Source organism: Saccopteryx bilineata, chromosome 10 (assembly GCF_036850765.1).
Source record: "Saccopteryx bilineata isolate mSacBil1 chromosome 10, mSacBil1_pri_phased_curated, whole genome shotgun sequence".
In the NCBI taxonomy this organism is placed as follows: Eukaryota; Metazoa; Chordata; class Mammalia; order Chiroptera; family Emballonuridae; genus Saccopteryx; species Saccopteryx bilineata.
In genome coordinates, this window is record NC_089499.1 from 14,383,137 (window position 1) to 14,404,873 (window position 21,737).

A 21,737-nucleotide genomic window follows, 5' to 3' on the forward strand; every position below is an offset into this window, starting at 1 on the left:
TCTGACCTTCTTCACACATTTAAGCTCCCTGTGTGGCATCTGAGCTGGTGACTCAGGCTTCAAATGATCAGGACAGTTACATACTGTGTCCATTGTTAGTCATTCATGTCTCTTTCTCACAATAAAATGTTAGAAAGGGATTTGTGTCTGTTTTGTTCACTGCTGTATCTCTAGAAGAGGGTATAGGGCATTGTTGGCACTGGGTAATATTTGTCCAATCAATGAATGTTTATAGATAGGAGACGAGGAGCGATCAAAATGTTTCTGTCTTCAAAAAATTGTTGAAAACACCTCAAGTAGAACCAGCATATTATGGGTGGGGGTAATTTGACAATATTTGTCAAAATTACAAATGCATAGATCAGTTGTTCTCACAGTTTTACTCTTAAAAACGTGTGCTTGAGTAAGCTTGCATGTGGGCACAGTAACTGTATACGGTTACCTAGTAATAATCAAAGGTTGGAAAGATATTAAGTTTCCTTCAAAAGGGGACCAGTTACATAAATTACGGTTTATCCATACATTAGAACAGTGGGAGATACAGTAATACAAAGAATAAGGATGCCTTCTACGAACTGAGAGGAAAAAACACAATGGGAGAATAGTGTATAGCAGGCTATCTTTTGTCTATAAAAAGAAAAAAAAACAAAAACGCATAGTTATATTTATAAGTTCATAAAAAAATCTGAATGGATACATAAAAAGAAAAACAGGGTTAACAGGGGCTGGAGGAAGTCTGGTGAGAAAACTGGGCAGATGGGGACAAGGTGGGGGGAAAATTCCCCCGCCCCCACCCCATCTCTTTACATGACTCCAAGGTGTAGGTTTTAAACCAAATACTTTATATATATGCCTGTGTAATGTATAGATACACGCAATCGCACGCAAGTATATACAAATAAATATTAAACTAAAGAGACAGTAGAGGAAGCTGTTAGACCCGGAGGAGCACAGCTATCCAGCCAGGACTCTCTGGATAGACACACGTGATGAAGACTCCAGGTCATTCACAGGAATTTCATCCATTCTTCTTAGATGATGATATATTGTGCATGGTAATTCTGCTTGGACAGAAACGGCCATGAAATATGTTCCCACTCTTATTATCTTGCATGCAGATAATCCCAGAGGGCACTTTACAAATTGACAGTCAATAAACCACTTGACCCAGTGGAGAAATAGAGGAAATTCCAGGATGGAATGGTGAAACCCACGATACAGAGGCTTCAGGATAAAAAAAAAAAAAAGTGAACTATTCCAGCTGATGAAACTGAGAATTTAGCAAAGAAAGATTTTATTGGGGGGGGGGGGAGATAATTCTAATTCTAGAATGACAGAAAGCAAGACCTTTTAAAGTATTAAAAGGCAAATTCAGGAAATCTTCAGAGAATAACACGGATCTTATATATTAAATAGGGCCTGGCACATGTCATATGATTAATGTGAAATGAATTTAAAAAAAAGAAAACATATTAAGCTGAGTGCTGTTCCTCAAATAAATTAAATGGAGAAATCTGTATCCGTCATAGCATTTATCAAACTATTTTAAATTGGGAAGCCCTATAATTAGAACTAATATGGTGACAGATAATATTTTGGATGGCTATATGACCCAATACATTTCTTTTGTCTCTCTCTTTTTTTTTTTTTGTATTTTTCTGAAGCTGGAAATGGGGAGAGACAGTCAGACAGACTCCCGCATGCGCCTGACCGGGATCCACCCGGCACGCCCACCAGGGGCTATGCTCTGCCCACCAGGGGGCGATGCTCTGCCCCTCCGGGCCGTCGCTCTGCCGCGACCAGAGCCACTCTAACGCCTGGGGCAGAGGCCAAGGAGCCATCCCCAGCGCCTGGGCCATCTTTGCTCCAATGGAGCCTTGGCTGCGGGAGGGGAAGAGAGAGAGACAGAGAGGAAGGAGGGGGGGGGAGTGGAGAAGCAAATGGGCGCTTCTCCTACGTGCCCTGGCCGGGAATCGAACCCGGGTCCCCCGCACACCAGGCCGACGCTCTACTGCTGAGCCAACTGGCCAGGGCCTGTCTTTTTTTTTTAATTTATAATTTTATACCTGGAATTGCCACTGTTTCTTTGGAATTATTAGCTTTCTTAAAAAAAAAATCTTAACTAGCCACTCATCCCATTTTAAACCCTTGCAGTTATCTAATAACAAATGCTAGCACTTCTGGTAGGCAAAATCTTGGTGTTTTAATTCAGCATGTCCCAGCTCAAGGTCATTTATTCAAAGTAGACCAATATTAATTTTCAGAAAAGTTTAGGATAAACCACCTGAGTAAAGATATATATTTATGCACAATGAAAAATGTTCGCAACTCTTGAGCTCAGAGCATACAGTTAAGCATTCATCCATACATATATGAACACAGACATGGAAAATATATTACACACAGCAAAAAATATCAATAGCTTAGAATCAAAGTATGTCGTTGTTGCCTTTATAAAATGTATTTCAAATTAAGATCTCTCCAGTAACTGCAATGATGTTGCAGAGAAAACGTTTGCCAAGAGTCTATTGATTTAGTAGCTTTTCGCCTATTGTCACACGGGGTTGAGAGTGAACCTTCTTGACAATGATGGAGCTTTGGAGGGCCTAGCAGGGGTCTCAAACTCGCAGCCCGCCGAACAATTTTGTGCGGCCCGCAGACTAATCCACGAAGTTCAATTAAGTAGCCAGCCCCTAGGCTTACTTAATTTTATCCAAAATATTTTGAACTTCGTAGATTAGTCTGCGGGCTGCACAAAATTGTTCGGCGGGCCGCATGCGGCCTGCGGGCCGCGAGTTTGAGACCCTTGGTAGAGGATGACCCCATTTCACTGTGATCATGTTCTCTGCTTCACCGTAATTCTCAGTGTTCTCAGAATTCTGCAACTTGAAGTGAATGCCCAAGGAAAACACCGCTCTTACAAATGTATGGTTGAAGTTATTTTTTGTCCTTAATTTTAAAAGATGCTTTCTTTTCTTTTCCCGTTATTTCCATGAATTGCAGAACTTAATTTCTCGATTAGTGTTGCCTCTCAGCACTACTTCACTGACGTTTTAGGAACTTAAATGTTCTGTTTCCATCAATACCCCCAAAAGATCCACATACTTTTACAACAGCTGTTACCAAGGCTGTCCCGACATGTCCTGACCACCAGGGGACAGCCGGTGGCCAGAGTATTTGATTCCATCTCCAGGGATTGGGAGATGGCGAGGTGCTGCCCTCCCCCTGGGCCTTCCCCTCCAGCATCTGAACTGGCAGAGGGGTGCGATCATCCCAGCCACCTGTTAGCGGAGCTCCCAGCTCTGCCTGTCATACCTCAGCTTGCACCCCTCCCCCCACCCCGCCCCGTGCCTCTGGGCTCTTGCACTCTGGCCGCTGGGCTTTTCTCCGGGTCTTGAACAATCGAGGCTCCTGCTGCCCCAAGATCTTTGCACATGCTGCTCCCTCTGCCTGGAATGCTTTCCCCACCTTTCTATTGAGTTATTTCTCCTTCCCACATCTGTTCCTTACGGAAGCCTTCCCTGATTTCCCACAATAGGCTAGCTAACCCTTCCATTTCACGCCTTTGCAACGCACTTTGTACGGTTATTTGCATGATTCTATGTACGACTTATTGTTAGTGACCCTAGTCACGCAGCTTTGTTACAGTTTGCTGAGGGATGGGGCGTTACCCTGCAAGCCCCTGAGCCTTCCCTGGATAGACACAGTTTCACACCCAAACTCACAGGGAACTTATGGGCCGATGGAGGATGTTTTCCAGTGAGAGCTGTGACTATCAATCGTTTCCTCAGCAACCATGACTGTGGTGGGTGGGGGCCTGTGGCCAGATGCTTCTCTTTCCATTTACTCTTCAACTTTTGTTTACCTGAAATTAATAATTGTCTTCTCCACCCCCTTTTACTTCGTTTTCTCACTCACTCATCCCAGAACTTAGTTCAGGTTATAGGTATCTCCCTCCCTTATGTCCGAACATGTTAGCTGCTCTTCAGCCTTGATTTGTTGACCAAGCAGCACGTGCCAGAACCTTCCCCCATGCTCCGTGTGGCTGGGCGCATGCCCACTGCACAGCTGAGCTGGGCACTGGCCCTTCCTCACCATGAGGCCTTTCCTAATGGCTAACGTGTGTAAGCCTTCTCTTCTATGGTTTGACGATGTGATCGACCCCCACATGGGTTTGATTTTTCCTGTAGATCTGAAGGCGTTGAAGGGGTGAGGAGCGTGCAGCATATAGAAAACAGACTTCTCCATCAAGATGATTACATTGTTATTTCTGGATCTTCAAGTGAGGAAGCAACAGCCTCATTAGAAGCCAAGGAGGTTCCTGGCCCCCTCCCATCTGTCCCCATTGCAATTCTTGGGTCCCACTCATTTCCTCATCCATGCCTCATCAATGCTCTGCATTTCACATTAAGGATCTGATAATCTGTGAACTTAATGGGTTTTACAATTCGACAACCCACAGGATTTCGAAAGCCTGACTTTTGGCAACCTCCGTTCAATGGCTGCATGAGGTGAAAATTCTTTTAGCCTCATCATAGAAAGTCCCTTGTTCCCCAATCTTGCCTTGAACCAAGACTAGAGTTTGAGCTGTTTGTTCTTTTCCATATTGTTGTCCAGCGAGGTAAGGAGCCAGCTGACTGCCCAGCCCTACCTCATGCCTTCCCCGGGGTCGCACTGACTCCCCACACCCTGCCTTCACTGTAGGGGCCCCGTGCTTTGAGAACCCGCCTCGGGCTGCAGGAGCATCGCCCTCTAGCCCCTCACGGGTCTTCACTGCCGTCAGACTTCACCCGATGGGATGACAAGTCCAGATCCCATCTCCTTGTGGATCTGCTGTTTGGAGTCCCTCCTGCTATTTGTACAGATCCGGTCGGGTTCTCAGGTGCAACAAACCAGAGCACACTTTGGCTAGTTTATTTTTTATTTATTTTTATTTATTTATTTATTTTTCATTTTTCTGAAGCTGGAAACGGGGAGAGACAGTCAGACTCCCGCATGCGCCCGACCGGGATCCACCCAGCACGCCCACCATGGGGCGACGCTCTGCCCACCAGGGGGCGATGCTCTGCCCATCCTGGGCGTCGCCATGTTGCGACCAGAGCCACTCTAGCGCCTGAGGCAGAGGCCACAGAACCATCCCCAGCGCCCGGGCCATCTTTGCTCCAATGGAGCCTTGGCTGCGGGAGGGGAAGAGAGAGACAGAGAGGAAAGCGCGGCGGAGGGGTGGAGAAGCAAATGGGCGCTTCTCCTATGTGCCCTGGCTGGGAATCGAACCCGGGTCCTCCGCACGCTAGGCCGAACTTTGGCTAGTTTAAAGGACAAAATAAATGTGGAGGCCTGAGAGTGAGGCTTGCCTGTTCCACAGTCAGGAATGGGATCATAGAAGCTTACTTTTAGGATTTTTTTTTCAATTATAGAAGAATCATATCAAATAAAGTATAAAATGAGCTAGACTAGACTTGGAGGCAAAGCAAAGGTTTGGTGGCAGGCCCTGATGGCATAGCCTCAGGTTTCGGCACAGAGCCAGTGGTACCTTGTTAGCCCCACTTTAGTTGGGTGTCTACATTGAACGAATGAACATGACCTCAGGGACCAATAGCTTTGCTGATAGAGAGCTGTCAATCAGGTTGATGGTGTAGACCAGGGGTAGTCAACCTTTTTATACCTATCACCCACCTTTGTATCTCTGTTAGTAGTAAAATTTTCTAACCGCCCACCGGTTCCACAGTAATGGTGATTTATAAAGTAGGGAAGTAACTTTACTTTATAAAATTTATAAAGCAGAGTTAAAGCATATAATAATTACTTACCAAGTACTTTATGTTGGATTTTCACTAAGTTTGGCAGAATAAACCTTTATAAAACAACTTACTATAGTTAAATCTATCTTTTTATTTATACTTTGGTTGCTCCGATACCGCCCACCATGAAAACTGGAACACCCCCTAGTGGGCGGTAGGAACCAGGTTGACTACCACTGATGTAGACAGGGATCTGCATAAGCATTTACCTTAATTTTATTGCTAAGCACAATGACCTGATGAACAGACAGGCTTTAAGGACCAGGGACAATCTGGTGGACTGAAAAAACTCCCGATTGAATGGAGGCAGACTTCACTAACCAGTGCTTTTTCTTCCTCTTAATTTTGTATCTTACTATTCCTCTGAGCCTCTCGGGGCCTTTTTTGGCTTAGGGAAACAGGTTGGGCAACCTTCGAGAAGCGTATTTATTTAGGGCTAGTAAGGGTGGCAGGTCTTGTTAAGCCAGGAAACATCTGGAATTAAAATGCTTGAAATTACTCGCTGGATCAATTGTCTTAAGTGTCAGGCTCATCAGTGCTCTTTGCTGCGAACAAATCTCTTCCGTTCCAGACCTACAATTTGGTGTCTTCTTTTTGCTTAGTCATTCCTACTCTCCGGAGTGTATCTTTATTTTACAAATAATTTGCATATGCTTCATTGTTATAAAAGAAATACACGCTCACTAGAGAAAACTAAAATTCAGGCTAGTTAAAACAAAACAAAAAGCAAAGCAAAAACACTGACAATCCCACCTACTAATTAATGACCACCATTTTTAACCCCTGGAGTGGATCTTTTCATACCCCCCTCTCTACTGAGTGGTGCATAGGCATATGGATATTAACCATGCCTCCCCGGAGAGCCTGCTGAGCGCTTTACTTTACAGGGGAGTAAAATAAATTTCAAGAAGATCAGTAATTAATGAAATAGAAAGCAAAAGCCAATAGACTTGATTGGTACAACCAAAGGCTTATTCTTGAAAAAGACCAATAAATAAGGTATGTCTTTGTTGGTTTCATCTAGGGAGAAAAAAAAAAAAAGAGAGAGAAACACATACGTGAATGAGTTTGAGATAAGAACAGGGACATAACTAAACAGATGGAGGAGCTTAAAATTCTAAGAGAACACAATGTCTGTCAACGTGTAAGAACGCGACGAGAAAGTTTCTAGGAAAGCGCTGAGTGACTGACTTGTGGATGCAGGTGGAGGCAGTCTACTAGCAGCGAGGAATGTATTCTATTTAATTTGGGCACGTTTTCCTTGATTAAGATCAAGGTCTCAGGTGTGGCCGTGGGAAGGCAGGTGACGCAGAGAGAAGGTAATGGCCACTTGAGTGGAGGCTAAAGATCAGGAACAGTTCAGCCCCAGTTAGAGGGCTGTTGATGAGCAATTAGATGGACCTGCACAAAGTTCAAGTTCTTCGTTAGCAAAGAAATTTCAGACCAAACTCCTGAATCATTTGCAGCCATTTTTTTTTATTCCAAACATGTATTTTTGTAAACCTGCATTTCCCAAACAGTGCAAGTGAATTAGAAGTGACTGCACAGACTTTCATACACATGACTTCATGAGGAGGAACACCCTTTCCCGCCAAAACTCCTCAGTGGAAATGTACATGACCATATCAGCCAGGTTCTGGACGTGACGTTAGCGTGGGTACCTGCCATGCAATTAATCACTCTTAAAGCTTTGAAACTCACTCTGCCAGTTATACCATGCGCATTAGAATAAAACAACCAAAACCTTAACAAAGTCTGAAGTCTAGATCATTGTGGGGTAAAGCATTGCACCCCGGGGGGGGAATTTGTTCATTGTTTCCCCACTGTGCTGAGAAGCAGAAGACACTCCAGAAGGTTCATTTTGGCCCTGCTGATGCTGGCTCTTCCTTTCAGCCATTCTTTGTTTCAGAAATATTCTTCATGGTATTATTATTGCTCTGTAGAGCAGAACAAAACAGTGACTAAAACCCTGTATGTTGGAGCATTTCCAAAACATTCGTTCTCTGCCTTTTCTTGTCTGCTCAAGGGCCATGTTCCCCAAATTGTAATGCTTCACAATGCCTGTCAATTTGGGGCAATTTGAATTAGGTGTATGTAGGGTTTACCAGATGTATGTTTCATATGCATCCTTCGCATAACTACATTCCCCTGGGCATAGCATCTTTCCAAAAATGAAAGCAGTAGAGTCACCCTCTGAAACAGTCCTCAGGGATGAACAGGGAGCATACAACACACATATCACCTGAGGGATCCACTCTTGCTTTGTATTAAACACAGGCCCCAGATGTTTCTAGGAGGCCTGCAGGTTTTCTGTTTTTAACTCCTTTTGCCTTTGGCTCAAAGACTGTAGGCTACCTGTGATTTGCTGAAGAAGAGCTTTCTCTTGGGTTTCCTACAACGTTCACCAGACTTCAGAAGACTCCTGGTGATGATGCTGATGGAATTTCCCTGAAGAACCGACTGGGAAAGACCTCAGTGGTAACTCCAGATGTGGGCCTGTCAGTCACCAGGAAGCCAACGGACCCACTCACTTCTCCCAGTGCCTCCTTGTTCCTAAGCTCCACGGCTTCTTTGTGACAGGTCTAGGCTCACTTTGGGGATGTCCCAAACTCGTGACTCCCACATAAATTGAGCATAAACACACCATTTTTGAAAAAGGAGCATGCTTTTTACTCGATTTCTACAAAGGTCTTTTTTTTTTAATTTAAATTTTTAAGAAAGCATCTCAATCCTTCGAAGAGTTGGTTAAAACAGCGATTTTCGACCTTTTTCATCTCATGGCACACATAAACTAATTACTAAAATTCTGTGGCACACCTCAAACAAAAACGTATCTTTCGCCAATCTGACACACACACAAAAAATAGGTATAATTTGGACTCATTTACCCCGGAAGTTTATTGCTGTGCTGGCTGTTGTCCTTTTTAATTTGACAATCGAAGGGAAAAAAGGTCAGTGCCCCTGACTAAACAGTCAGGTATTAGAAGTTCAAAAAATTCTTGCGGCGCACTAGTATGCCTGCCCTGGTACCCCGGTTGAAGATGCTGTGTTATAGGGTTTCACAGTAAATCCAAAAAACCAGGAAGGGGGGAAACTAGAATGCACCGTGGAATTGTGAGCGGATATTCTGGAGAAGTAACACAGACACGACACCTCACCCTGTCTGCCTCCCCGGAGAGCCTGCTGAGCGCTTCCCCACTGGGGTGGGACCGGGGAGATGCCCGCGAGGACAGTGTGCTAGCATCGTGCTGACCCCTTTCTCCGTCCCTGCGCTCAGCGGTTGATGCCCTGTGACCCCCCGCCTGTGCCCCAGCATGATCAGACAAGCAGAGGCACCGTCCTTCCCAAATGGGTTCCTGGGTGGCTGCCAGAGTTTGCTCCAGTTGATGCCAAATAAGATTTTTTTCTTAAAACTGACCTATGAAGTTTGATCTCCTGGGGACAGGAGTACCCACGCGAGTCTACCCATCCAGAAGCAGGTGGACCCAGTTCTGACACTGTCCATGGGAGCCTGACACTGTCCACGGGAGTCTGAGGCTTTTCCCTCTGGCTGGCCTGCGTGTCACCCTGCCACTCTGTCACCCATGTGTCTGCGCCCCGGGCAGGAGGCTGATTAGTGGCTAGAAAAGCATTTGGCCAAACTGCTGATGGAGCTGGCCCAGCACTACCACCTAAGCATTTTAAGTGATTTACTAAAGGACAACATGACCCAATGAACCAAAGCCCATTAAAAGGAAAGCTGCGAATGTGGTTTCATTAAAAAAAAAAAAATCCACACTTCACATCCCACTGCAGGAAGGGTCGCCTCCCCCAACGAAATGTGCCTGTGGCGTTCTCCGGGGAATCGCCAGGGCCTGGCTCAGTGCTTGACACACCACGGAGGCCCCAGAAATATCCTTCAGATAAGTGACTAAAACCCACTCAAGACTGCTTTTATTACTGTGGATAAAACTCAGGCAAACTCTGAGCAAGGACGGGTTTCTCTGCCTCTGTCTGCCCTGCGGCGACCTCTGAGCCTCAGTCCCTTAGATGCAACATCCCTAACTTCTTTCTAAGACCAGCCTCATTCACGCCATTGACCCTCGTGGTTTTGCTGTCTGTTCCTATATTCACCATCATACATTCATTATCTTCCTGCATCAGAAATAATGCCTAAGAAGGAACAAAAATACACACATTCTACGCCAGGTTTGCAACTGCTCAGCACCCTCAGGATTTTGCCAAAACTTCTGATATGTTTGCAAGTATCAGCTAAGTGTGTAGAAAACCTATCTCCCCTGAAGTTGTGTCTTTCCAACAATGTTCACACCCCTTACCATGTTAGCTTCCAGTAAGGAAGGTCCTATAGTCAAGATCCTTTGTCTTGTTTCTTGCTTCTTTCCCATTTGATGCCCATCTGTGCATAGCTGGGGCTTGAGCAGCTCCAATAGCCATGAAGGACTCTGTTAGACCCTGCTCTGAGCCCTATGTTTTCTCTCTGATCAGATGGTTACTCAGCGGTGGTAACAGCAGCCATAGCTGCTAACAGTGACTGCGTGTTCACTCTGGGGCCAGGTGCAGTGCTGAGCAGGCTACAGCCCTCATCTCATTGCCCATTTAGAAAACCACAACACACTCAGAACTGGGCAGCAGAGTGCATTTGATGATAAACACTGTCACACAGAAAGCGTGGATACTGAAGGCCATTAACTCATCATTCAACCACGCAGAGGGTAGGGAAGGAGGCCGGGCTAAGCCCAGATCCCTTTGCATCATTTCTGGATGCCTCCCCAGGTTGGGGAGTCCCTGCAGAGCGCTCCTTTAGTGGATGACCCCTGGCTATTGGAGTCATTTGACAGTAGGCACCAAGAGCGTAACGTTTACATCTCCCCTGGGTGCAAGAATATGAAGGCTCAGCTCTCTTGCCTCAGATTGGGACAGCTCCAAGATGCGACTTACCCTCCAGAGCTCCCTTGCAGGATCAGGCAGAAGCTACCCTCCAGAACCTTCTCTGAAATGGCCCCCTTCCCTGGCTTTCTCCCCTTCCCTGCCCTGCGCCCCTCAATCCCATACTGGTGTCCCCTGGAAACACTTCTTTAATAAGTTACTTGCATGCAAATCCTTGTCTTGGGGTCTACTTCTTGGGAAACCCACGGAAGACACTATTAAAAAAAAAAAAAAAAAGAACAGGTCTGAATGATTATCTCTGGGAAGGACTGTGCAATGAGCATTATGTGGGTCAGCCAAAGTGATGGAGAAATAGAGACTTCTGACCTCAAATGACCACACAAAGGCAACAAACACATCGCAGCATTCAGACACAAGTCTTTGCCTGGTGGGCACTGATTGAGTCCTTGTGGTGCGTAGACTCGGATGTCCAGGATGAGATGCCATTCTGAGGTTTACCAGATGACCGACTGGCATCACTCCAAACTTTCTTTTATTAATCCAATTGGAAGGGGGAGAGTGAGATAAACGCTGTATAGAGGTGATGCAGAGCAGACTCGTTGCTCGGAATCGGGCTTTCTAGCCAAAACTGCTGCTGGGACTCTTCCAACAAAAGGTACATATGAAAATCCACTTACAGTTCTTCAGCACATTACTTCACACTTGACTCCAGGCAATAAAGATGTGAAATTTCTTAGGGGTCCTGCCACCATCGCAGTTTATACGCAGCCCTGCAAGCTTGGTGGACTCGTGACACGAGGTTTCTTCAGATTATTTGATCCGCGAGTCTATTTTAACAGCAAGTTCCAAAGAACAGTAAGAGTTTTATCCTTTAAGAGCTGTATGAATGTACATGTGTTTCCAGGCCAGATATCAGTGCTTGAGTGAATTATATAACTATTTAATAGAAATAATAAAACATTGATACAAATATAAAGACATAATCAGTATAAAAGGCTTATATTTATAAAAATACTTTTAGGTAACAGTATTCCCCTGAGGGTTGACCACACATGTTGCATCCATAAATATTGCTCGGCTCTTAGCTTGCTTACCAAAGGTCAGAGTTCACCTTCGAAAGGAAGTAAGTGGTGGGCTTCAGTCATGTGACCTGGCCAGAGTGGCTGCCCCGGGTTGGCACCCGGGCGCGAGAGAATGAAGACGAGAACAGCATCAGTGGGGCCTCCGAAAAATCTGGAGAAGATTCTTTCTTCCAAATATGGAAGATACAAAGATCAAGGACGACGGGCGCAATGATTGGGTCACGTGACTGGTGGGGTAGGTCACTGGTTTTTCTGGACCCAGTCCCAACTGTCTTCATTCTCTTTCCGGTTCTTCTCGGCTTCAATAATCTCTTTGTACCTTCGGCGGAAGAAGCCCATCTGAAAGGCACAGAGAGGAGAAGCCGGGTTAGACATGCGGATGCCGAGGAGGAGGAGGAGGAGGAGGAGGAGGAGGAGGAGGAGGCATGGCCGGCACTCACGGTGCTGGGACAGCTCCGGGAACTCCTTGGTCTCGGCTGCTTGAGAAAGAGCAGCAGTGCAGCCACGCCTCTGAACGCATGGACCTCCTGCGGGCTAAGCTGACCACTGCTCCCTGTAAAGTGCGGCTGTCTGGCGGAGTGTTTCCCAAACTGTGTGCTGGGCTGGGCAACCCTAGCTACCGAGAGTCCTTCCACGGTCGTTCAGGAGGAAAATCAGTTTCATGGTCAAATAAGTTAGGAAATGCTGCATCCCTTTTCCTTTAAGACCTTCGCAATGTACAACAGAACAGTAAAGGATCTAATAAACCCTTAGAAAAGGGTCTAAGGCCCCAGGGGTTTGACATTCCCTGAGCTTGTCTGGCTTTCAACAAACCTATTAATATCCTGAGAGATATTAACCTTCGTGGAATAATAATTGCTGCTCTCACAATTTTGAAAGGGTCTGCAGACCTGCACTCTGCCTTGCTGCCCTCTAGATCTCTCTCAAACCCGTGAAACTCATGCTGTCCGCGTTCCACCTCTGGCAGCAAGGATCCCCGAGAACTGGCATCTCCTTCTGACCCCGGACAGCAGTTTCCTTTCGCCTGGTTCCGAAAAGACCTTCCCCCTCCAGGTCTGATGGCTCTTCCCATATGGTAAGATGAACTTTTGTTTTTCTCAGACAGTCATTATAGGTACTATACTGCCTGATATTTAAGCAACTTTTCGTAGCCCAAGGCTGACCTTTTCTCTGTGCCCAGGGTGACCTGGCACCTCTTGGTCTTTGCTCACCAACATCAACAATGTCTGTTTCTGAGGCCAGACATCCCTCCTTGCCTCTGCCTTTGGGCATGACTGCCTGGACTGCGTGCACTGCGGCTCCCTCTCTCTTTGGGGGTGACAGCCCTGAGGGGCACGCCCTCCACACCTTCCCAGGGGAACTAGCCACAGTGCTCACCAGCTCCACACATCCTTGATTGACTCCTTTCTCTTCCCTGCCTTGCTTCCTGGCTCCAGTCAGTGTCTCCCGAGGTCACCTTCCACATATACGACTGCCCTCGAATTCTCCTTTTCAATCCCACTGAGCAGAGGAATTCAGACATACATACGGCAGGTGTGAAAGACTGTGCCGTTGTTAGCTTACAATTCCCGGAGTCATAATTTGGAAACGCTCAAGACCAGCCATCTCTACAGTCTGCTGCCAACAGTGGATGCGCAGATAGACCTGCCCTTAGCAAATCACTGAGCAAACCCAGCTCTCGTGGGCACATCTAACTCCTTTTTAAGTTTTAAACATTTATTGATGAGAGAGAGAGAGAGAGAGAGAATTTGTTGTTTTACTATTATTGTATTCACTGGTTGATTCTTGTATGTGCCCTGACTGGGCATCAAACTCGCAATCTTGGCATATCAGGGCAATGCTCTAACCGACTGAGCTACCCGCCCAGGGTGCACATCTAACTTCTTTGCTGTCAGGAATCTGAGTGCTCCTTTATGAGCCAAGCAAGCACCCACAGTCACCTGATGGCGTGAGCTCCCCGAGGAAAGGCAAGCAAGCGGGGACTCAGGAATTGTCCCGATTCACCAGCTTCCTACCCCCAGAAGGGGGCTTATCGGTTGAGAGAAAGTTGAGCACTAGCATCAAGGGAGCCGCCGGGAAACATCTCCACCCAGGCTGCCAAGGAAATCCTGGGCACTCGCTTGGAGTGGAGTCAGCGAAGGGGTGCTGCCGTCTGGGTGACCGGAAGGACTAGAAGCTTCCCTAAAACAACTGGCAAGGGTGCTTTCTGCGTTGTGAGCTTCCCTCCTCCTGGCCAGGGCTGTGAGCAGACACTGAGTTCCAGGGGTGTTCTGCCCTGGGGGTCTCTCAGCAGCATCAGACCACCTGTGTCCGCACGCCGCTGCGACACCCCCACCCATGCACTTTTCTCCTCTCGGACCCCTCTCGCCGTCCCCTCTCGGCAGGGCATGTGGCAAAGGGGCTCAGCCTGAATGTTCTGGATAATTCGAAAAAGGTCCTTGTCATTGCCTTTGAAGCACACCCACAGAAGGCCAGAAAAGCAACCCAAGATTTAATGGGAATGTCTAAGAAGTTACTGCTTGAATTCTCATTATTTAAAGATAAAGATGGTGGGCTGGGGAAAACAAACCTCAACACGTCATACGCCTCTTCTGTGCTGAAGGGAACATGATCGTGAAAATAAGGCTGGAGGGAATGTGGACATGAGATTCCTGAGCACAGAACCGTCTGCCGATGGTGTCATGTTTCAGCAATCCCAGGTTACTCACTCTCAACTCCAGACGCTTAGCGTCTCTCTGCCCCGGCACCAGGCAAGCAGGATTTTAATTGTCTGCTCCCTCCTTATCTTTTGCATTTGTTTCAGAACTCCTTGAGGGCAGGATCGTGCTTTCTAGCCCGAGCTTGGCATCGCACCTGTCCTTGGCATCAGCGATGAACTGCAGAGATGCCCCCCCCGTATCCATGCCCTCTGCCCCGGGACTCTGCAGCAGTTCCCACCAGAAAGGTGGGGTCCAGCTCTGACACCCTCAATCTGCACGGTGATTTGCTTTGACAACTGGAGGCAATGGAGGAGGTGCGGTGTCAGTTTCACACTGAGGCCTCAGGAGGCCTTGCACATTTCTGCTCATTTTCTCAGAATCCTGCTGGGCCACATCAGTAAGTTTGGTTTAGCCTGCTGAAAGGTGAGAGTCCACTCAGCTGGGGCCCTCCTACACCTGCCAACACCCAGCTGCCTGCAGGTGTGGGTGTGAGTCCAGCTGAAACTGGAGAGCTACCCCATTAAACTCAGTCCAACCCACGGAGTTGTGAGCTATGTTGATGGTTGTTGCTTTTAAGCCATTAGACTTTGGGATGGTTTGTTACGCAGCACGTGTTAACTGATACAAGACTCCCATTTTTTTTTTGTCTGACTTACTGAATGAGTGAACACCCACAGGAAGGGTGGTAGAGGGCCAACTGACAGAGTTCTTGACGTAAAGAGCATCGCTGTTCCTTGTCCTGCTGAACAGACTTTCCCTCATCTCTAAGGACAAAAGTCGGCTCACTTTCTCAGAGCTATGCTAGCACGAAGGTTTGACATGGAGTGTACACATAATCGAGCCAGGATTTAGAGCACCTGGACTAAATCTCACGTGTGCGTTCACACGTGTCATATATGTTGCCAAAAAGTGAAGGTGCCGTCATCTCCTGCGGAGACCCGGAGCAAGCCCTTTCCTTTCAAAGGAAGTGATGTCAGCATGAGTCTTAAGCTCACCTCCCCCCGCACTGGGAGTGACAGCAGAGCTGCTCCCAGAAACAGCCTCGCCAGCTCTATGCCCCGCTCCAACTCTGCAGGCTCTCCAGCGCCCTGTTCCCAACACAACCTCGATATCGTCTCTAGAGGGAAGGCTGGAGCTGCCACTGCTGTTTGCCCTTCTTTGGAGCCAAAGACTGTTTCTTAAAACACAGTCCACTCTGGCGGGTCGGGAGTGCTGGGTATAGCAGTGCAAAACTGTGTGCTGGAGGGGGGTACCATTGCCACTCACATCAAAGAGAGAGACTTGTAAATTTATTTCAACTATTTTCCAGCAGATGTCAGTAGAGGGTCCTTTTTGAATGAAATCAGTAGATTTCCCGAATTTCTGACAGATGGAAGTCAAGCTTCTGGCGGAAGGGGCACTGTTGACCAGTTTGCACAAAGGGACCACGTAGTCGAGTGGTGTCTCTGTCAAACTAACTTGGCTTCTCACAGGATCCGACTAATTCTACTTCGGAAAAAGAGACCATCACCTTTACGCTTTTGCTTGGAGACTGGTTTTGGCTCTTAATATAGAACCAGGCTCTGAGTTTATACAGCAATGGAACCCCAAACCACCTGAGTCACACAAGGCCTGCCCAGTGCCAGGGGGCCTACTTGGAGGAGTTGTATAGGGAAGGGACGTGGCCTGGGAGCCCAGACACCCGATTACTGCTCACGCTCCAATTCACTGCCCCTTGGGCCACAGGACAGGTCATTTTCTGGCTCTGAACCCCAATCCGTGTCTCTGTCTCTCTCCAAGAGACCAATGGCATTCTCAGACCTCTCCCAACCATGGAACACAATGACAGCTTTTTACATTGGCCCCCCACAAACCAAGTTGGGACTGTAGCTCTGTAGTCAGGACTCACACTAAGAGGGGATAGGCACAGAATCCTTGCCCTGTGTCAATTTTTCTAAGGGAGTTTTTGGAAGTGTCTGGAAAACTGAATTTCCAACTTTCAAAGTAGGGATATATATATATATATATATATATATATATATATATATATATATATCCATAATATATCCATATAAAGAATTATGAGGCCCTGGTCGGTTGGCTCAGCGGTAGAGCGTCGGCCTGGCGTGCGGGAGACCCGGGTTCGATTCCCGGCCAGGGCACATAGGAGAAGCGCCCATTTGCTTCTCCACCCCCCCCTTCCTCTCTGTCTCTCTCTTCCCCTCCCGCAGCCAAGGCTCCATTGGAGCAAAGATGGCCCGGGCGCTGGGGATGGCTCCTTGGCCTCTGCCCCAGGCGCTAGAGTGGCTCTGGTCGTGGCAGAGAGACCCCCTGGGGGGGCAGAGCATCGCCCCCTGGTGGGCAGAGCATCGCCCCTGGTGGGCGTGCCGGGTGGATCCCGGTCAGGCGCATGCGGGAGTCTGTCTGACTGTCTCTCCCCGTTTCTACCTTCAGAAAAATACAAAAAAAAAAAAAAAAAAAAAAGAATTATGAAATTCTCAAACATTAAGGTTGATCAAGACTTCTCCCCGGCAGCAGGCCCTCCTCCGGCGGGTGTGCTCGCTCTCGTTAGCGCTTCCAGTTAGTTACATCGAGGAAAACCTTGGAGAAGGGCTGGCCACACGGGTGTTTCTGCTGCCAGCCGAGCTCACACTGAGCATGCTGGGAAATGACTCGTGCTGAGTGGAAGCCGGGCCCTGAGCAGCCCCACACTCAATTCCAATCCAATGGAGTCAAATGTTTTCCTGCACTATTTTTCTGGAACCTTCCAGGGCTTCCTTTGCCACTTGAGGGGCAAAAGGTTCTGTTTATAACTGTTCTGCCCAGAGCAGAGAAAACACTCATGGAAACCCTAGAGCGGGAGGGGCGTAAGCCAAGCATCGCTCAGCTGAAAGCCGAGGGCACAGTGTGCTTTTTCCGTCTGTCTGTGAAGCTCCGACAGTCAAAAGCAGCTCCCCGAGCCCCCTGACTCGTCACCCCATCCTCTGATAAACCTGTATCAATAAGCGGCCAGAAAATCTCTAGGGAGACAGTTTTCCCCTGAATAGTCCGAATTAGGGAGGCACGAGGCCTAGACGGGAACAAGGGTTGACTGAGTTCCGGGGTCTGCAGGCTGCAGCCCGACCCCTTCCTCCCCAGCACATTTCGGGGTGAGTGCGAGACTGGCCCCCGGGCTCGGGGGCAACCCCCCCTTCCTGGGCCTCTGGCTTGCCCCCTGGGCAGCTGAGCCAGAGCCCTCGGATGCTCTCCTTCTTTGGATGAACTCGGGGCCCCATGTTTACGGGTCTCTTCAGCTTCTTGACTATTTACATAGCATGTCTCTGTCTCGAGATGTCAACCATGCAACATCAGCCCAATATTTACTTCGAAACATAAATAAGGCCCCACCGAGTGTCTCTGGCACATGGTTTTAATTGAGACAGTGTGACGGGCGTGTGTGGGTGTCTGTGGGCGCACACATGCTCCTGTGTCTGTTCATTTTTCTTTCTTTGGAGAAGCAAGGATGGCGCCCCCCCCCCCCGCCTGGCCGGAGGGAAGGTGATAACCCCAGTGACCCCTGGAGGGGCTGCCAAGCCTTACACATTCCCCGAGCCATTCTGCAGATTTATTTTTCTAAGTGTGTCTGCTGGAGGTCAGCAGAAATGCTCTCAAATAAAAACCAGGAGCCCAAAGCCAGCTCGCAAGCAGCAGGCTCCTGGAATGGCTCCAGCCGAGGGCTGGAGGCGGTGCCTTTCCTGGGGCGGCCAGCACACCGTGCAGCCTGCCTCTTCACCACTGGCCCAGGAGGGGCCGGCCGGTCCCGGGCCTCTGGGCACGGCCCTCTGCTCCAAATCGTCCCGGCCTGGCCTGCGTGGGGCAAACAGGAGAGGGGGGCACAGGTTCCCTGGCCGAAAGCAGTAGGGGAGGAGGCAGCTTTTCACTTTTCACCCCAAATGAAGCTTTCTCTCCTAAATGAAAGACACCCCGGCCTCTTCACCTTCTCACCATCTGACTCAAAGATTGGCTTCCTGATTTGAAGACATTCCTTAAAGGTGCAACTCAAAGATGATGCTGTCCCTACTGGACCCCTGGCCAATCAAAGCTCCTCTGCCCAGGCCTGTATGACTGTCCTCCTACAGAGGCACTGGGCCCAGACCGCTTCAGGCCCAGTCGGGAGCTACGGGAAAGGAGAGGGGACTCATTTGGATTTTTCTCCCTTAAAACAGTTTCGTGTTTCAAAGTTTTCTCCCTGCAAGGCGGTTTGGCTGACTGCTGCAGCCCTCGCACATGAAGTTTAAATTACGGCTCCCAGTGTCTGCGAGCATCCCGGCTTCGGGAAAGCTGATAGGCTCGAGTTCAGTATGTGAGGACGGGCCTGGTTAGCTCGAGGCCCTCGCTGTGGATTCTGTGCCGGGGCCGGGGCCAGGGCCCGCTGCCGCCAAGCACGGGAGAGGGGCCGAGATGCCAGGGAGTGGACCTTCTGGAAGATTCCGGAGCCTGCCCAGAGTCAGAGGGGGAGGAGGCAGGGAGCCTGGAGCTCCTCTCTGGAAAGGCATCTGATGACCCTATAAGGGGTTTCTATTTCAGATAAACTGGGGATGATGGCGTGTTAGTAGCACCACAGTAACCTTGGGAAGGGCCAGCAGCTGGTGGCACACGCTCCTTCGCCTGCCAAGTCCTGCTCCCTCTCACGACGTACATGGAGCAGCCGTCCTCTCTGAGCACTTAACTGTTCTTCCCAGAGACCTTTACGATGAAGTGAGGGCTGCGCTGTCTACCTCCATCCTGTGCCTAGCGCCTACCGCCTACTAGGGACCCAGTACTGTTGTGGGAGGAAGGCACCGACCGGCTATCCTGCAAGTGTAACGCCTGCTGACCCGCGGGCCTGCGTGGCACCAAGAATGCATTAGCATGGGTGTCTGCTTTGTCCTGCTTTCGGTATCAGCCCAGAATTTGTGTTTATGGGACATTTTGGGGGGGGAACAACCATATGTTGGCTCATGAGCTCAAGGTGGTGGCAAGCGACCACAGGAATCAATACCAGGAGCTACTTTAAAGGGAACTTCAAGCAAAGTGGCTCACCCTGGCCGAGTAGCTCAGTTGGTTATAGCATCATCCTCAGCCCCATTCAGGGTACATACGAGAGTCAACCAATAAAGGCACCAACAAGTGGAACAACAAATCAATGTCTCTCTCTCTCTCTCTCTCTCTCTTCCCCGTCCTCTCTAAAACTAATGGAGAGAGAGGGAGAAAGAGAGAAGAGGGAGGGAGGGAGGGAGATGGAGTCCTCTCAAAAGGAAGAGAAGTTGAATTGCCTACCTATCTTCAGAGGCCCTAGTGGAGTGGCTCCTCGTCAGCAGTGGCAACTGGGGACCCCTCACAGCTTTCCTCTTGAAAGGGTTGGAGGGAATTATATATGAACTGTGGTAAGAAGCTAGAGTCATTAAGACCTCCCACAGAATTCTACAACAGGCTGGACTTCAGCCCATTAATCAACAGATTTCTATGCACTGGACTGTCAGTGTGATATTGGATCTCCAGCCACGATATGTAATGAGTCATTACGAGGTTATAGAGACAAGAATCGGAGTTGACAAGAGGTCTGTAGTTGAAGTTTTAGGGATATGCAGGTCTTCCAAGTAATCCTTCATTTCATTTACCCTTTTCAACCTCCTGTAAAGTCATATTTAGTTAGCCGGTTAAGAAAAAATTTTTTCCTGAAGAAACTCCCTCTGCCAAGCCCCTTCCTGTGTCACGGCTTTGCCTGAAGACACTGTCCACTCTGAATGAGCACATTCATGACCGCTGTACCGGAGTTGACTGTTTCGCTTCCTTTTCCCTGAAGGAGCTCAGTTGTGACTGTGTCTATGACATGATGGAAGAGAGAAGAGGTTTCATTGGCTTTAAAACAGCAACAGTGACGTTTGAAGAAAAGATCAGGATTTTGCTGATATTTCTGAACATTCTAAATGGGGCAGATAAAAGGTGGCTGTGGACTCTTTGCCACGCCTCCCACTTACAGGAAGGCTCCCCTTCCTTGAATCTAGGCTGGCATGTGACCGCTCTGACCAGCAGAGTCTGGTGGAACGACGCTATGCCAGTTCTGGGCTGGCCTTTGAGGGAACTGGCAGGTTTTCTCATGCTCTCCTGCAGCCTCCCACCGTGTAAAAACTCACACCGCTCTGCTGGAAGGGCCACACAGAGAGGCCCTGAGATGACATGGTGAGGGAGAGGGGCTCAGTTGAGTCCAGCCTCCCAGCCATCCCTCCAAAGGTCCAGGCACGTGAGGGAAGCTGTCTTACACTCCTCAGACCAGATCAACCACCAGGTGAATGCCACTGAGTGACCCTACTCAGTGTCACATGGAACAGAAAAATTGACCAGCCCAACCCTTTCTGAATTCCTTACAAATATGACCCACATATTTGTAAGATATAATGTAACAATTTTTTGAAGTCAATCAACGTGGGGGCGTTTGTTATGTAGCCATAGCTAACTGGTACAATATAAAAGCCTGCAACGTAGGCATCAGCACTGCTAACAAACTTGAAACCCTGCTGGAGTGAATGACTTTGGGGTATCTGCTTAGTTTCCTTCTTTTCTGGGATTCACCCCTACCCCTTCTCCCATCCCATCTCCCCAAACTGCCACCTTGCATCTTTCTCCTACCCTAGCCTCAGCTGTATGAATTGGTGGGAGACACGGGACCCAAACTGACCCAGTCGGATTCTCTCCCAGCCAACTCCCTGCCCTTAGCCACAGTGGACAAGAAGCGGACATCTGACTTGAGCTAAGCCTATCGGATCTTCTCTCCCAGACTTGTAGAGTCAGGAACCCGAGGTGGCTGGAGCACCATTTCCTCCTGCGTGTCAGGGAGCGTGGAGAAAGCCGGGCTGCCATGGAGAAGAAAGATGCAGGCGTCGAGGAGTAGAGATAAGGGCTGTGCAGGGCAATGGGCATGAGAGGAGGAGGGGAGTGCCTGCTTTGGTTTGTGGACACTTTTTTTTTAAATTTTTTAAAATTATTTTTTATTTTAGAGAGGAGAGGGAGAGACAGAGAGAAAGAGGAGAGACAGAGAGAGAGAGAGAAGGGGGGAGGAGCTAGAAGCATCAACTCCCATATGTGCCTTGACCAGGCAAGCCCAGGGTTTCGAACCGGCGACCTCAGCATTTCCAGGTCGACGCTTTATCCACTGCGCCACCACAGGTCAGGCTGATTTGTGGACATTTGCTGTGTCTGAACACACACATTTCTTTTGGTACCTCTGCGTACCCTGCAGCCTTAGAATTAATTCTCCCTTTGTTTAAGGG

The 21,737-nt window shown here is 48.5% G+C and overlaps 1 protein-coding gene across 1 annotated transcript in view; it reads right to left on the reverse strand.

Moving 5' to 3' along the window:
• Positions 1-7,257: 7,257 nt before the first annotated feature.
• Positions 7,258-21,737, reverse strand: part of ITGA9 (integrin subunit alpha 9) — a 348,465-nt gene continuing 333,985 nt past the window's right edge. Inside the window, exon 28 of the mRNA XM_066244543.1 lies at positions 7,258-12,109. Within this exon, the coding sequence (XP_066100640.1) occupies positions 12,011-12,109 (99 nt within the window). The 3' untranslated portion in view covers positions 7,258-12,010. The remainder of the gene's footprint in view (positions 12,110-21,737) is intronic.